Below are 17,775 nucleotides of genomic sequence, written 5' to 3'. Positions count from 1 at the left end.
AGCGTCCCTAGCACCTTAATCCCAGGGTGGCTCAGGAGAAAATACAATGGAAGACCTGTTCTGGGAGGCCACATCTAATTTGTAATGAGTGATAAAGGTATGAGGTCTCACCCATGTGGCAGCTGCACAAATAGAGTCTATAGGAAGTTTGGCCTGAAAGGCCAAGGATGTAGACTGCTCTTGTGGAATGTCCCTTTATCTTCCCAGGCAGTTGTTTATTCTTCTTACTGGAAGAAAAAGAAATGCAGTCAGTCAGCCACTTTTACAAAGTTACTTTGGAAACTGGTAACCCTTTCTTTTTGTCAGAAAAGGACACAAAAATCTGATCGGATTTCCCGAGGCCTTTTGTCCTATGCAGGGCGTCACAGTGGTGCAGCGTTTAACGTTGTCGCCTCACAGCAAGAGGTTCTCCAGTTCGATTCTCGGCTGGGGTGCCTTCTGTGTGGAGTTTGCATGTTCTCCCTGTGTTCGCGTGGGTTTCCTCCGGGTACTCCGGTTTCCTCCCACATTCCAAAGACATGCATCTGGAGCATTTCTCCCCGGGCCTCCGCTGAAAACAGGCTCTGTGGAACCTAGTCGGACATTCCCGGTCAACAAATGATAAATAAAATAAATAAATAAAATAAATAAATAAATAAATAAAATAAAATAAAAACGTGGCTGCCTATGTACATGCAGTTGGTGCACTCTATATTCTGCCTTGAAGCTGTAGTTTGGAAAAAAACATGAGCAATTCAATGGATTGGTTTATATTATTCTCTGAACAGACTTTTTGGAAGGAACGATGGATTCGTTCTCAAGGATACCCTACCCTTGTGGAAAATGATATAAGGGAAACGAATAGAAAGAGCTTGTAATTCTGATACCAGTCTAGCACAGGTTATGGCAACTAAAAGGGGAGTCTTCCATGACCAAAACTTCATATCACAAGGTGATGCAGGTTCAAAGGGTGGTGAAATCAATGAGTTTAGAACAAGACTTGCGTTCCCAAGGTGCTGGGGGCTCTCTGATCGGGGGTCTGAGTAAAAAAAGTGCTTTTAAGGAAAGCTTTACATAACCTATAAGACATAATGGGAGCTCCCATTTCCCCAGTACGGAAATTAGAATGGGCTGCCAACTGAACTCTGTCACCGCTGCAGCTCCTTCGTCAAAGAGTTTGGAGAGAAATTCCAGGATAGCGGTAATAGAAGCTGTAAAAGGTTCTATGTTCTCTCCCGCAACTCAGCATGAAAAAATCTTTTCCACTTAACGGCATACAATCTCCTCGTGGATGGTTTATGGGAATAGGTAAGAATATAACTCACTGCAGGGGAAAAAAGAATAACACCTGGCTAAGCGTGGAATTGGAGCAGCCATGCTGTCAGCCTGAGGGTTTGTATGGACGAATGGCTCGCTCCCAATGAGCGGGTCAAAAGGTCTGGAACTGGGTCCAGAATCCACGGTTTCTCCAGCAAATGGGTCCAGATAAAGGGAACCAAATTTGTGAGGCCAGTAAGGTGCAATGAGAATCATCTTGCTTTTCAACACGCTGGCTTTCTGAAGTACTTTGGGTATTAAGGGGAATGGGAGACAAAGGCATAAAGTAGTAGTGGGGGCCAGTGCATCCCTTGATGACTTCCCCGGAGGAGGAATGAAGGCAAAGTAGTTGCTGCATTTGACATTCATGGCAGTGGGGAAAAGGTCACAGCAAGGCTGGCCCCATTTTTGGAAGATCTCTTCCACAATCTCCGTTTTCAGGGACCAGTCGTGAGGCAACAGAACAGCTCTGCTGAGTTTGTCTGCTATCACGTTGGATTTCCCCGGGATGTGCATTGAAAAGCAATCGCCCATTGCCAAACTCGTTGCGCCTCCTGACACAGTGGGTAGGATTTGGCTCCTCCCTGCTTATGTACCACACTACTGACATGTCTGTCTGAACTGCAACCGTTCTCATCAGTATACAGTCCTGAAATGCCTGCAACACATAGAACACAGCTTTCATCTCCAGAACGCTGATGTGCAAGTGGCTTTCATATTCTTGCCATAGGCCTTGGACCGTCATCCCCAGACAATGCCCCCCCCCACCCGATCTGGGAAGCGTCCGTGGTCAGTACTACATTGGGTTGAGAAAGGACAAGCGGTCGTCCCTGACACAACTGCTCCGTCTGCAGCCACCAAAGGAGATCTTTTCTGGAAGAATCTGACACGATAATCTGATGTGAAAGAGGAAGATTTTGCACTGACCACAGAGCAAATGGCAACCACTGCAGAACCCTCGTCTAGTCGTTGTAGGGGAACTAGAAGAATAGCTGCTGCCATGGTACCCAGAACATGCAGCACATATCTGGCCTGGACTTTCTTGTTTGACATCAAAATCCTGATTTGCTAATGAAGGAAGTTTGAATGAAACGTATACCTGCACCCCAGCTATATTTCTCCTTCTCCAGCCTCAGGGTCACTGATTGTTTCTCGGGCCTGCCTCCTTGGCTCTACCCGCTCCCCTACCCTGCCCCCAATTCTCACCCGCCTCCAGTGGTCCTACATTTAATTCCCTCCTACCAGCCACTCCCTCTCTAGCAACCAATCCTGATACACCTGCCTCTCCCTCCCTCCTTCCCTTCATTTTCTTCTCTTAACCACTCCCCACACACTCCTTACAACTCATCACCATTCTTTTCTATCACCTCCTACCAAATCTACCTACCATGCCCACCCTTTCATCCAAACTCCTTCTACTCTCATCCTTCCCCTTTCTTCTATTACTCCTATACCAAATATCCAACTATGCTAATTTCCATATACTCTCTCCTCCTCCTACTCCCCAGAACCTCCTTACTTCCCACTACAATATCTCTGCATCCTTATTCCCCTCCCACCCTATCCTATTAAAATTAAAACATTTCCCAACCATAAATTATAACTGCAACCTTAAACCAAATCCTTACCACCCTCCTCCAACAAAACACAAATCCAAAAAAAAACTACCCCCATCTCCCTTACCTTTATTTATCAGGCGACATTCACCCAAACCCAGGCCCTAATATCTCTCCCACAAATCTCCCACACACCAACAACAAACCCTCTAACAAAAACCTCAAATTCATCACTAACGCCCAAAGCTTACAAAATAAAGTAATGCTCTTCCATGCCTGGCTTAGTCATAACTCTCCTGATATTGCTGCTATCACTGAAACATGGTTAAAACCTCATATTACTGACTCAGAATTCCTTCCTCCAGGATTTCATTGTCTCCGGTCTGACCGACCAAATAAAAGAGGTGGCGGCGTAGCTCTACTTTATTCCAACCTCCTGTCCATTACTCCCTACCCTAACCCCATACCCTCTTTCAACAACTCTGAAATTGTTATTGGTTTACTAAAAATTAATAATCATAAAAGCATCTGCATCATCTGCCTTTATATTCCCCCTGGTAACAATACCAATACTCTAGAAGACCTCTCCTGGACCTCCTCCAATATTAACCTACAAACCGTCATTCTGGGTGATGTAAATATTGACTGGGGAAAAATCAATAACACCAATCCCACAATAGCCATCAACCTATTCAAATATACTCAACTTACTAATTCCATTACTCGACCAAACAAAACCAAACCCCCTGGCACAATACTCGACTGGATCCTAGTATCTCATCCAAACAAAGTTATAAAATCAGGAGTCTCTCCTGACCCACTAGGAGACCATTTCCCTGCCTTCGCCATTCGAGCTACTCCCTCATCCCCCCACTCTCACCACTACATTCATACTCGCAACCTATCTAACATTAACCCTACTTCCTTCTCTTACTCTCTTAAGCAAACAAACTGGAACCCCCTAAAAATACTACCATTAGACAAAGCCATTGACTACTTCAATTCCACATTCTTAACCATCCTCAACTCTCAAGCCCCTATTAGAACTAAAAGAGTCAAAACAAAGAACTCCCCCTGGCTCACTAACTAAACTAAAAAGATAATGCTTCAAAGAGATAAAACCTGGAAAGTCCACCTTAAACATAAGGATCCACAAATTTTCCTTAAATATAAACAGTTAATAAACTTAGTCAAAAAGCAAGTCATTAAAGATAAGTCTTACTATATCAAATTTCAAGAGAACCATCCAAGAAATCCTAAACAATTATGGAATTCTATTAATTCCCTCCTTAGACCAAGTACTAAAAACAACCCCTCTCCTGATACCAGCAAATCTGACCTTGAAATAGCCTCCCTTTTCAATTCATTTTTCACCTCTTCTATCGCTGATCTAACCAAGACTTTCACCAACAATAACTCTTTCCCCCCCTCCCTGCTCAAACTTCAGTCCCCATATCCCTTGCCCCCTCTTTCAAACTCAAATCTGTATCCACCAACCTAATAAAGAAACTTCCCCAAAAACTAAAGCCTTGTTCCTATGCCCCTGACACAATTTCATCCTCCTTCCTTAAAACTTCTTCTGATGCTATTGCCATTCCAGTCAGCATCCTAATTAATAGGTCTTTACTCGAAGGCTACGTACCCAAACTATGGCGCTCTGCCTTCATTCTGCCTCTCCACAAGGGTGGCATAAATTGCTCTTCTCCAACTTCCGTCCCATAGCCATCCTCTCTCCTTTATCCAAAATTCTTGAAAAATGTATCCACCTGCAGCTCTTGCCATTCCTTACCAAACACCAACTTCTCTCTTCTACTCAACACGGCGCCCACCCTGGACATAGTACAACCACCGCCCTTCGTTCCTTCTTGCACTCTGTCAACTCAGCACGTGACTCTGGTAACATAGTCTCCTCTCTTCTTCTTGACTTATCCAAAGCCTTTGACACCATTTCTCATTCCCACCTTCTAAACTACCTATCTAATCTCAACCTCTGCCAAACAACTCTTTCTTGGTTCTCCAGTTACCTTTCAAACAGGCCCCAAGCTGTGAAATGGGGCCAAGCTACCTCTTCCTTCCTACACCTACTGGAGTACCCCAAGGCTCCATTCTCGGCCCATTACTATTCAACATCTTTATTAATGACTTCCATAAAGCCATTCCCAACACCAAAATTGTGCAGTATGCAGATTCCACTTTAATCTGTTGTGCCCCTAATCTAGGAGAACTAAAAGCCATAACACAGACTGCCTTCTCAACCACTGAAAACTGGATGCTCCAAAATCATCTCGCCCTAAATGCAAACAAAACAAAGATCCTCTTTTTCACCCCATCTAAATCATCCTCTCTAAATAAGGACTCGTTTTTAATCACCAGCCACAACACCTCCACCACTGAGATTGTTTCCTCCACCAAGCTTCTCGGCGATATAATTGATGGCCAACTAAAATTTAATGACCATATCCAGCTAAACATCAAAAAAACACACAAAACTTGGCTTACTATATAGAAACAACCACTTCCTCTCTCCTCACACTAGACTTACCATTGCCTCTACCTTCCTTCTTCCCTCCCTTCTGTATGGTGCTCCCCTCCTTCCTTCCCTTCTGTATGGTGCCCCCCTCCTCACTAATTTATATTCCACACTTACCTCCAAACTGGAACAATGCTACAACAAAATCTCAAGATTTGCCACAAATGCCAAATCCTCCTCCCTTCTCTCCCTAAATCAGCTTGAACTACCCAATCACCTTGACTTTCTCCAACCCACAAATTATTCTTCCACCCCACAAACTGCCCTGCTCTTTCAAACATTCTACAGCCTTACACCCCCCCTTAGATCACTTAGATCTTCTCACCAAAACCTAATCACCATACAAAAACCTAAGCGCCCAGCAGGTAAACTGCTCCTATCCTATACCCTAGCCAAAAAATGGAATGCTCTGCCCTACATACTTAGGTCCTAGACCAACCTTAACATCTTCAAAAACCATCTTCATTCTTACTTCCATCAAAACTGGAAATGCAATTGCACTCTCAAGCCCATACCTCTCAAGTTATCCTCCCATTTCTCTCCTGGCTAACCTCATTTTCCTACCTAAACTCCTTAAATTTCTCTACTTAGATTCCTAATTAGTACATCCTGATTTCAAACCATAAGCCAATATTTCCTCTTGAACTACTGAAATTGTTACTTGTTATTCTTTTATTGATAACTGTTATTTGAAATACAATTGCCTCTGAATTTTTTTAATGTAATTTTCTATGTAATTTATTTTTGTAATTTTTTATTGTAATTAAACTTCTGGAGCTTTTCTCCCCGGGTCTCCACTGAAAACGGGCCCACAAGCCCAGTGGACCTCCCCGGTAATCAAACTGTAATAAATAAATAAGGGAGAAGAGAAGTTTTGCAGTCATATTTCTTGAATCCAGTTCTGCGCCTAAGAAGGTAATATGCTGAGACGGCAACAAGGCAGATTTTTTTTTAAGTTTACTGTGATGCTTAGTCTGGCGCAAAGTGATGTTGTTTCGTCTCTTGCTTGTAGTAGTAGATGCTTGGTGTTGGCGGATAGAAGCCAGTCGTCTAGATATGGAAACGCACAGAATCCCTGATGTCTCAAGTGACCCATGACCACTGGCATGCATTTGATGAACACTCTGGGGGCTGTAATGAGACCAAAGGGCAGGGCTCAAAATTAGTAATGACCGGCTCCCAGCTGAAGTGCCTGGATCACCTGTCCTTCTTTATATGGTAGTACACATCCTGGAGAGCTACTGAGAACATCCAACTGTCTTTCCCGATAAACGTGAATATTGACTGCAGAGTTACCATCTGGAACTTTGACTTCTTCACTGCTATGTTTAGCTTGACTTAGACTTAGAATGGATCTCTAGTCCCCTGTCTTTTTTGGAACTAAAAAAGAATCTTAAGTAAGTTTCTGGATCTCATTTGTTCGGCAGGGCCGTCTTGGATGACTCTTTTCTAGCAACAAGAGCATCTCGTGTGTTGCACAGTCCTTTCAACTAGGTGGAACGTCTGGTAAGGACTTGTTTACTGGAGGGGGAATGGAAATGGTATGTAATAGCCTCTGGATATAATTGTTTGCACCCATTTGTCTTGGGAGATTTCTTGCCAGGCATTTGGGTACACTGACAATTGACACCTGACTGCCTCCAGAGAAGAGCAGGTGAGCCCCCTTTTCAAGAGCGTTGGAAGGGCCCGTTAGAGAACGTATCTCTGTCGCCCTGATTTTGCGACCCCCCCCCCCCGCCATGAGGTCGGTGTCTTCCATTATAACTTCCCCCTCTGCCCCTGGGGGAAAAGTCACCAAGTGCATCAGAGAAGCCTTTTTGAGACTTGAAGAAACCCATCTTTCCACCCTTTTGACCTTTGGGATAAGGTCTATACAGGGGAGAAAAATGGACTCCAAAGGCAGATAAGGTCTTCCCGTTCTGCTCGCACCTGGTCAAAATTTCTTTCACCTTTAGTGCAAAAGGGGATGAACCATCAAAGGAGGCATTGGTGAAGGAAGACTTGAAGGGCTCAGCAAAGTTACAAAGGCACATCCAGGAATGCCTCCTCAGGGAAGTTCCTGTCGCTACTGCTCTACTCACTCCATTAGCCGCATATGAAATGAGTCTCATGGAGACGTTAACTATGGAATTGAGGGTGGAAAGCTGTGAGAATTTATTTATTTATTTATTTTACATTTGTTAACCAGGCTAGTCTAGCTGGATATATTTCCATTTTCAGTAGAGGCCCGGGGAGAAAAGCTCCAAACAGATATAAAAGGTATGAAATACTGTTAGATGGTAAATAAAGGATTAATAAAAACAAAATAGAGAAACATACAAGTAAATATTACATACAAAGGTATTAACAAATGAATAAAAACAAAATAGAGAGAAACATACAAGTAAATATTACATACAAAGGTATTAACACTTGAGAAAAGCAACAGTAAAAATATTTACACTGAAGAAAGCAAAAACAAATGTAGCGCAGTAAGAATCATGTGCAAGTATTCACATCAGGTGGAAAGATTTTGGCAGTAAGTTAGAGTTTAAACAGTGTCAGTCTTGCATACACAACTAAGCATTAAAATGTTTGGAAGTTTGGTTGGAAGAGGAAGAAACAGATGTGAAAAGAGTGGTTAGTCAGGGTTGCTACAAGGGCATAACCAGTGCATTTGGAGGTGTTTTTTAAGTTTTCGTTTAAAGAGTGGCACGGATGTGATTAGAGTGAGTTCATTGGGTAGCAGGTTCAAGTTTTTTCCTGCTGCATTAGTAAACAAGAGAGTCACCAGCCATATTATTAGACTTTGTTATGCTAGCAAGGAATTTGCTAGAAGAACGTAGGGAATTCAGAATTTTATAGGGGATTAAGAGCTTGGAGAGCATAGGGGTGTTATTAAGTTGGTAAAATATCTTGTGGGCAATCGTGAGTTGGGGTATTATCAGACGGTTTTGGAATTCCAGCCAGTCTAGTTGCCTAAGATTAAAACAGTGGTGGGTTCTAAAGGGATTGCCAGTAGCGAATCTGGCAATGTTATTACAGGAAGTTGCTAGTTTGTTAAGGTTAGTTTTCTTTAGGTTGGTAAAAATAGGTGAAGCGTACAGAAGAGTCTAGATTAGATGGGAGTGAGCAATCTTGGTTCTGGCTGCTGGGGTTAGGAAAGGTTTTATTCTATATAAGGAGCCTATTTTTCTGTTGACTGTTTTAATGGTGTTATTTATATGACAATCAAATGTGAGGTTATTGTCAATAGATATTCCTAACAGTTTAGTGGTAGAGTCTGGAAAAATAATAGTGCCATTATTTGAAGAGATTGAGAAATCTATGGGGGAGGACTTGGTAGTGGCGGTAAAGAGGAGTTTTGTTTTTTTGGCATTAAGAAGGAGGCAGTGCTTTATAAACCATGTTTCTACAGTGTTGAAAACATTTTGAGTGAGAGAATACAGTTCAGATGGAGAGGTTGCTGAGCATATTAGTGTGGAATCATCTGCATATTGAATGCAGGTAGCTTGAGGAATTGCTACATGGAGATCATTGATAAATAATGAGAAAAGAAGTGGTCCAAGAATGGAGCCCTGGGGGACTCCTATGGTGATTGGCAGAAAGGATGAAATTTGATTATCCCAGATAACTGCTTGTTGCCTGTTGCTGAGGTAGGATCTGAACCATTTAACAGCCTGAGAGTCAAAGGAAAGAGCTTCAAGAATATTGATTAAGAGGGTGTGGTTTACCATGTCGAAAGCTTTACAGAGGTCAATAAAGAGTGCCGATGAGAGGATGTTTTTATTACGATTTCTATTGATGGTATCTGTAAAGGATAGAAGTGCAATAGTGGTACAGTGTGATGGCCTAAGGCCATGTTGACAGTTTGATATTATGTTATTTTGAGAAAGATGCTGTAGTAGTTGGTGAATGCATTTTTCCATAATTTTTGCTAAGGGTGATAAAAGAGCAATTGGCCGACAGTTGGAGTAGTCATTTGAGTTCCCACCTTTATGTAATGGGATAATGTGGGAGATTTTCCAAATATCTGGAATAGTTCCTTCTTGGATTGTCCTGTTTATAAGGATGGATATAGGATAGGCAATTACTTTGGCTGCTTTTTGGAGATATTGGGAAGGTAGCTGGTCAGAAGGAGTGCATGGCTTGAGTTTTTGAATACATTTATAGATGAGAGTAATAGAGATGGGTTGTAGTTTGAATTTAGGTAGAGAGTCTGGTGAGGTGGTGGGAAGGCTTGAGTTATCTGGAATAAGTTGACTAGCTAGAGACTGTATGGTCTCAGTGAAGGAGTTAAAGGTATTTGCGGTTTGATGGGGGGGGGGGGTATTTGGATCTGCATCAAATGGGGTGGGTGTTTGGGAGTTACCTGGGGAAAGGAGCTTATTAATGCTAGACCAGAACTTCTGAGGATTATTTTGGTGAGTTTGTTGGAGTTTACAGTAGTAGTTTTTTTTATCTTCAAGTATTGCCTTTTTTGTACTATTTCTGAGCTGCCTGAAATGTAGATGATCAGAGATATTTCTGTTAGCTCTCCACTTAGCCCAAACTTTGTTCCTAAGCAAAATTTGATGCCTAGTTGCATTAGTAAGCCATGGGGCTGGGTTAGACTTCATTCTAATGGACCATTTAGGAGCATGGTTATCTAGTCTAGATAAGAATTTGGAGTTAAGATACTTCGCAACCTCTTCAAGTGGAAGGGTTTTTAAAGGGTTCCAGCTGCAGGCTTTAAGCTCAGCTTGAAATAATTCTGAGTTAAAGTGTTTGGTAGTGCTATCCTAAAGGTGGGGAGGTTGGGAAGATCCTTCTTTTCTCTTATGATGTAGGTCAAAAAATGATCACTAACATCATCTGGCAGGGGTTCCTACCGTGTAAGATTGTTTCTGCTTATTTATAAGTATCCAGTCTAAGGTGCTCTCTTTCTTATTAGGTTTGTTAATTCTGGCTGTAGAGGTTATGGTTTGGCTGAAGCCATGGAGGTTAATATGAGAGGTAGGATTTTCAGCACTAACACCTTTCCAATCAATATTAAAGTCGCCTAGTATTATTGTTTCTTGGGGGTAGGTGGAAGACACCCAGCTTAGAATAGCCTCTATTGTAGTGACATTATTTCCAGGTGGTATGTAGATGCAGATAATGTATAAAGATTTCTTTGCGTTAATTTGAAGTTTGGTAATAAGTACTTCTGCATTATTATTCAGGGCTGAATTAGATGGTAGGGTGGAGATATGAAGTCCATCTTTAAATAGAACTGCTACTCCACCACCTTTGTGTTTTGTTCGGTCTTGTCTGACTATATTGTAGACTTGGGGAATGATTTCAATGTCTTTAGTTCTGGTTTCAACCAGGTTTCAGTGAGGCAGGGGATATCAAAGGAGTGAGTATCAAAGGAGTGAGAATAATTTGTTCATAGACCCCTGAGCCACAGCACTCTGAGGGGCATCTCCAAGCTCTTTCAGGAGATCCCTTTGAAGCCTCAAAGTGGATAAGGTAATTGAACGACCATAAGGTGAAGGTCGTTGAAGAAAAGGTGCGCTTACCATATCTGTCCATGGTCCTAGACTCCTTGTTAGGAGGATGGATAGACGAGGTTGTCTCCGATAACTCCTCCTTAGTGGCCACCGCCACCATCGCATCTAAAGGGACACCCTTGGTCAGGAATTCCTTATCTGAGGGGGCAGTAATAAATTTGTTAGGCCTCCTCAGAACAGGCTCCACTGTATCAGGCGATGTCCAGGCCTTACGAGAAATGACAACCAATAGATGGTCAAATGGGAGAGTCACCCAGGAGGTGGAAGGGGGAGACCCAAATGCCTCCAAGTATACCGACTCGTCCTCTGAAGGGTTAGTGGATGTCCAGCCAACCCCTCTGTTTCAGGATCTCAAGGATGTCAGAGAAAGCGACATCCTCAGACAGGGACCGTGGGGACCCCTCAGAGTCATCCAAATCTGTATCAGAAGTGACAGACTCAGGAGAATCTATGTGCTTCCTCTTGCACAGTCTCTTCCCAGGGACTTCTTTGGAGGGGTACCCCGGAGAAGTTTCGGAAGAGACACCACCATCTGCAGGGGGGCTTCCTGAGGCTCTGGGTCTTTATGCTTTGGAGGGGGTGGTCATGAGGAGATAGACAGTGGCACCTGGGAGGGAGGGGAGGTTGGCTCCAAGGCGGGGGCTGTCTGGGAAGACAGCACCTTCTCCATCAGTTCAAAAGCCTCCCTGCCCCTAAGAAACACTCTGCTCAGAAAAGGCAGAAGGTTGACTCCGAGGTGGAGCTGTTGGCTCCAAAACTGAGGTAGGCGCCGAGCTACCGAGAGGTAGAGTCAGATCAGATGACTGTCTGCTCAGACTCTATCTCCCCAGACCTGTCTAGCAAGCATGGGCTTCTAGATTCCTCGATGTCAGAAGGAGTCAAGGACATCAGAGTTGAAGTAGGAACCGAAGATTCCAAAGGTGGTCTCGGTGCCGACAGTTCCGCTATCAGATCCAGTCTCTCTGGCTCCAAGGACTCCAGGGTGATTGGAGGAGGAATCAAAATGGCAGGCGCCGAAGGGTATCGCCCCGATTCCTTTGGGGCCAGAGATGACATTTTAGCCATGGCCAGTGTGTGGAGCAACCTCTTCACCACCCGCTCCACGTCATCAGATAAACTCCTCGAAGAACGGCTGGACAAGGAAGGAGATCTGCCTCTCTCCAATATAGGAGTTCTCTGTGTTGGAGATATCGGATCCAATAAAGGAGACCAACTCCTTGATATCTCAATCGGCTACATGGACACACAAGGCACCGAAGAGGATTTCTTGGTTCCAGACTTTGAAGAAAGGAACCGGAACTCTGCTAAAGTCCACAAGGCTGTATTTTTATTTCTGAAGTATTCCAAAAGTCACAGATAAAATCACACAAGCGCTTTCGCTCAGGCAATCCTGAGCTTTATCAAGTGAAAACAAATTGCAGTGTGCAGTAACCTCCATTAAATAGCCTGGCAATTATACAATTAATTAATTAGTAAATCTAGTACTAAGGTGTGGTGCTTTAGAGTTGGGTGTTAAAAAAAGTTAGTCATTATATCAACTCAAAAAATGAAATGTTTGAGTTGATATAATGACTAACTTTTTTAACACCCAACTCTAAAGCACCACACCTTAGTACTAGATTTACTAATTAATTAATTGTATAATTGCCAGGCTATTTAATGGAGGTTACTGCACACTGCAATTTGTTTTCACTTGATAAAGCTCAGGATTGCCTGAGCGAAGCTGTGATTTTATCTGTGACTTTTGGAATACTTCAGAAATAAAAATACAGCCTTGTGGACTTTAGCAGAGTTCCGGTTCCTTTCTTCAAGGTCGTGGATTATTCTTTGCTTGTCTTTGGTTTTTTGTGCATTACTTCACTTGGTTCCAGACTTGTCGGAATAGAGAGCCCTCGGTTCAGATAAAACTAATTTCTTTGGTGGCTCCGAAACTGGAGCTGTAGAGGCCGGTCTTTTTGGTGTTTTAGTGTGGGATAAAGAAGGGGAGGAAGATATGGAGCTCTAGGTATCCAAAGCTTCCTGAAAGGACCCTTTCAATAATCCCCTTGCTATTAACTTACTCCTTTCTCTCATGGAGCACCCTGCTACTGAAAGTGTAACAAATGGTGCACGGGTCCTATAAATGGATGGCACAGAGGCAGTAAATGCAACTTGTGTGCCCATCTGTGACAGACATTTTTAACTGGATTTAATGCATTTCTTGAACCCTGACTGCTTATGATCCCTGGGTTCCTTCTTATCTTTAGACATCCTAACACTACAGCCAAGCAAATTAACTGACCAACTAAGTTTAAGATAAAGGCTATAATTGGAAAAGACACACAACAAACTGCAACTGCCACTATAAATCACAGACAAAAAGGATACGGGTAAAAAAAAAAAAAAAAAAAAGCATATTTGTAAGTAAGTGAAGCAACAAGAAAGGTAGGGAAAGGTATAAGAATCCTCTAACTAAAATGGATTCTAAACCTACAGGAAAGCAGACTTCTAACTTAAATGGGCTGTGAGAGGCCTCCAAGTTAAACGGAACTCTCACTAATAATTGGGAAGGGAAAACTAAGTACTATAAAAACTTGACACAGAAAAAGGACGAAAACTAACTATCTTGAAGAAAATTAGCAAAGAGAGAAACTTTAGACAACAGAATTCGAAAAAACCTATACTTGGCCAACGAGTCAGCATGAACACTTCTTGATAGCTTGAGTGGCAAACAAGATATGGGGGTGTGGCCCAGATATTAAACAGTGAATATTATTTTGAGTCTGTTCTCATTGTTTCCAGTTCCGTTTGTTCGTACTTTTACTAGTTTTGTTTTTTGCTATTTGTTTGGTGTGGCCCAGAGCATCATGGGAAAGGTGTTAGCCTCGAGCCAGTGGAAGCTCTTCAGCTTTAGTATCTGGCCGAGTCGGAGCCGTGAACAGCTCTGAACCCAACCTGCAAGAATTACGGCAAAATAGGACAACATATGAAATGCTTGATGGTGGGTAAGGGAGAGTACCAGCCACCAAAGAGTAAATATATGTAGTTTAACTCAGTATTATACAAACAGGGAAATTAAGTGATCATGTATTCAGAGAATGGAACAAAAGTGACAGATCAGATTTTACAGTCACTGCCACTTAGTGGCACCTTCCTCTGATTATTTACTTCATCTAGTACAGGAGGAGAATCTCACATGTAATAATTGTTTGCATTATCACTTATCATGGAGTTAAGTAACAGATGATATCTTTTGTCTTAAATGCAACAGTTGTGTGCTACACTAAAGTCTTTACTGATGTGTACATCATAATAATGCCCATGTTAGAGCAGCTGATAAAGTAAATGCAATATTAACATTATACCCCTTTACCTTCCTCTCCCAAGAAATGGCCTCTCCAATCTTGTAGCAAGGGACATTGGTGGTGCTGGTACTGTTGTAGCTAAAGGAACAGCTGAACTAACTTCAGATGGGGTGGCAGCATCATCATCAGGCTTGCCCCTTCCAAAAACTCCTCTGCCTAAAAGTCGACAAAATAAATTAAAACCTGCACTTCCAGTTGCAAAATATTTTAATAAAAGACAACATTTCACCTATAAAGCAGTAAATAGCTACACACTGATCATATCAGGTGATCTGTACAACAGCCTTCTGCAGTGCATACTTTTGCCGTTTCCACTTCTGATATGGTCAGTGTGGCACAATTTAGAATTGTTTTTTTAAATCTTACACGTGTGCCACCATCTAACCAGAAAGTACATCTGTACAAGCTGCACTTACCATAACGGAAGTTTACACGCCACTTGTACAGTTATCTTTAGCCATCAAGATTGATTACCAAAACTTATAAAACTTGGGAGCAAGAAAGATGAGGGCCTAACAGCCCCCTGCAGAATGGTGCTAGCAAAGCCAGTCCTGAAAAAGGAATCCATTATGTAAAGCTTTGTGAAAGCATGTACAGTGGACCTTAAGTTGCCTCTAGAATGCTTCTAGGGTCCACCACTTTCCCATATGCTGGCAAAGAAAACAAGGCTCTATTAGAATGTGCCTTAATTCTGCCTGGAAATGTTTCACCAGGTGGGAACAAGAAAAAGTATTATAAGGAACAACCAACTGGAACTGTATGAATTGACAAAGGATCCCTTTCCAGTCCCATACTAGGAATTCTACAGCTGTATAACTTTCCTGTAGGACTTCGTTCTGACAAGATAATGTGGTACGTTTGCTTGGCGACACATGGCTAAAGTGACAATCAGTTGCAGAGAAACATGGCTGTTGCATGTTCCTTGCAGGCAAGCAGAAACACACACACACCCATGCTCACAGTTCTAATTAGCAAGTGCATAGAAGCAGAATGTTGTGATCAGAGTACAGTGTATGCTTATGTAACCACAACTGAAACATGCAGAAGTGTGCTACACCATGGAGGAAATGATGCTTGTTAGTGTCTTCAGATTTATGCTCTGGTATACATTTTAGATAATGCTCCCTAAATCCTATGAATGGGGTAGTGGTCTACACTCACCAGTTATAAAGGCACTGGCCAGCCTGCTGCTGATGCCTGCCATACCACCTGCTGTCTCATGTTGCCTGTTTTCCCTGTGCATTTGGTTATTGAAAATGTGGGTATGGCACTGCATTCTTCTCTTTGCCCATAAGGAAACTGCAACAGCTATATTTCTCTGTAGATGAATGTCATTTCAACCATGTGTCCCCAACCAAATGTACCACAGGGAAATGTCTCGTTGCCTAGGCAGCTGAACGCCAAGATGATACCAGAGTTGCAAAAGCATAAGTAGAGTAAATAGAACCTATTCTGTCATTCAAATTCTGAAAGAAATGAGGGAGACAGATGGCTCGATTCCAGGCACACTTTGAAAGTATTAAGAGCATATACTGGGATTTTGTTTCTACAAATAACCCTTTATGCATGAAAAAGCACAACAGTTAACCCATCATAAACAGTTGAACCAGTTAATCTACTAAAAAAAAGACGAGCCAAAACAGCCAGAATAGCTGGTTCAAACATACAGAGAAATAATTTTACAAGCAGGTAATATCGCCAAAATAAGTGACCCAACAAAGCAACAGTAAAACCTCTCTGTAGCACAGCTTCAGCAAAGTCAGAAATGAACAGCAGGACACACGGGCAGACATGCTGAAATGTCAGATAAATATTCCCTTGCCAAAGAAGTACACAAGTCACAGGATAGCAATTCTCACAAAAGATTTGAGAGTAATGATTCTAGCTGAGGTACCAACTAGAAAATCTCCACTGATCAACAAAAGTTTTTTTAGTAGCAGGATTTCTTACTCTCGCTATGCCCTGGTTCACTTCGCTCCCCTATCCTACCCCCATTCCCACATATCCCACATAAATTACATTTATACAAACTCCTCCCCTTCTATACCATGATCCAGTCTCAATAAGCTTTCAATCACTCTCATCTAACCACAAATAACTTATGATTCATGTACCTCATCAGCTGATCACCTAACCACACCTCCAACTAAACCCCATTCAAACTATCTTTAAACAATGCAACACTCCCCTCACTTCGAATCTACCCCATAACTATCTGTATAACAAACTGCAACTATCGACTACTACCAACATACAACCTGACTCTAGTTATTCCCGCTATCCATTATGTCTCTCATCAATACTACTATACCCCTATTTTTCCCTCGCCCTACTACTCTGTCTCCTATTACACCTATAATCATCATCACATAACTTACACACCTCTCAAGACTGCATCCATAACTTCTACGTAATCCTTAGCTCTAATTATTCAGATACATCCCCCAGCTTGTATGCACTTAACACACTTCTACACACTAAACAAATTACTTCCCCTACAAAAATTTATCTACAGCCAAATACCTCTCACTTACTACTGAAAAAGAAAGCAGCTATCCATTACTTACACATACAAGCAATCTAACATATGCCAATGTGAAGATATCCAACCAACCCTTGACTTTCAACTCTCGCAGCTCATATAAATCACGAAATATCCCAACCCTCAACCTTCAAAGCGTTAGAAACAAAATACCAGAATTCCATGCCCAGATAACCCTCAATAAACCAGATATAATAGCTGCAACTGAATCTTGGTTGAAACCCTACATAAGTCACTGAATTCCACCTCGCAGGCTATGCCCTGTCTAAGGAGTGACAGAACATGTAAAAAAGGAGAAGCTATTGCAATACTTTATCCAAGTACCTTCACCATTGGACCTTACTCTAACCTTATTCCACAATTATCTAAAGCTGAGATACTAATACTTTTAAAAATGAACAATTCTAAGAAACTCTGCAAAAATGAACAATTCTAAGAAACTCTGCATCATAGCCATATATATTCCCCCCAGGTAATAACATTCCCCTGCTAGAAGAAATTATTGCCCGGATATCAACCAATGTAAGAAATCAAATAAATTATCCTGGGTGATGTCAACAAACTGGCTAGATATCTCAAATCAATCTCCACCTAATATCAACCTGTAACTTTACACAACTAATTACAGATATAACCAGACTCAAAAGTATTAAACACAGAGGTTCAGTCCTTGACTGAACACTAGCCTCTGACCCAAACAAAATCTCAGCAGCAGACACACTTTCTTACGGCATCAGTGACCATCTCCAGGCCTATATTCTATGCAAGAACACCCAAACACCATGTCAACATCAATATAAACAAGAAACCTAGCCAATTTCATCCCTACAACCCTAAACGAATGAACTTGAGAAACATCAACTGGAATAGACAAAGTCCTTCCCCTTGATGAAGCTGTAGAGTTCAATTCCACTTTTCTCGACATCCTAAACAGACTCACCTAAATAAGACAAAAAAAAAAAAAAGTAAAAACTAATCATGCCATATGGCTCTC

General features: G+C 42.0%; 1 protein-coding gene across 1 annotated transcript in view; it reads right to left on the bottom strand.

The window, feature by feature from the left end:
• The window catches only part of LOC122810529 (piwi-like protein 2), a 709,331-nt gene that overhangs the window by 509,734 nt on the left and 181,822 nt on the right, over positions 1-17,775 (bottom strand). The window contains exon 3 of the mRNA XM_044082112.1: positions 14,248-14,395. Within this exon, the coding sequence (XP_043938047.1) occupies positions 14,248-14,395 (148 nt within the window). The remainder of the gene's footprint in view (positions 1-14,247; positions 14,396-17,775) is intronic.

This window comes from Protopterus annectens, chromosome 9.part0, assembly GCF_019279795.1.
Source record: "Protopterus annectens isolate FY-2018-M chromosome 9.part0, PAN1.0, whole genome shotgun sequence".
In the NCBI taxonomy this organism is placed as follows: domain Eukaryota; kingdom Metazoa; phylum Chordata; order Ceratodontiformes; family Protopteridae; genus Protopterus; species Protopterus annectens.
Note: the sequence above shows the minus strand (reverse complement) of the source record. Positions and strands in the feature narration are given on the sequence as shown.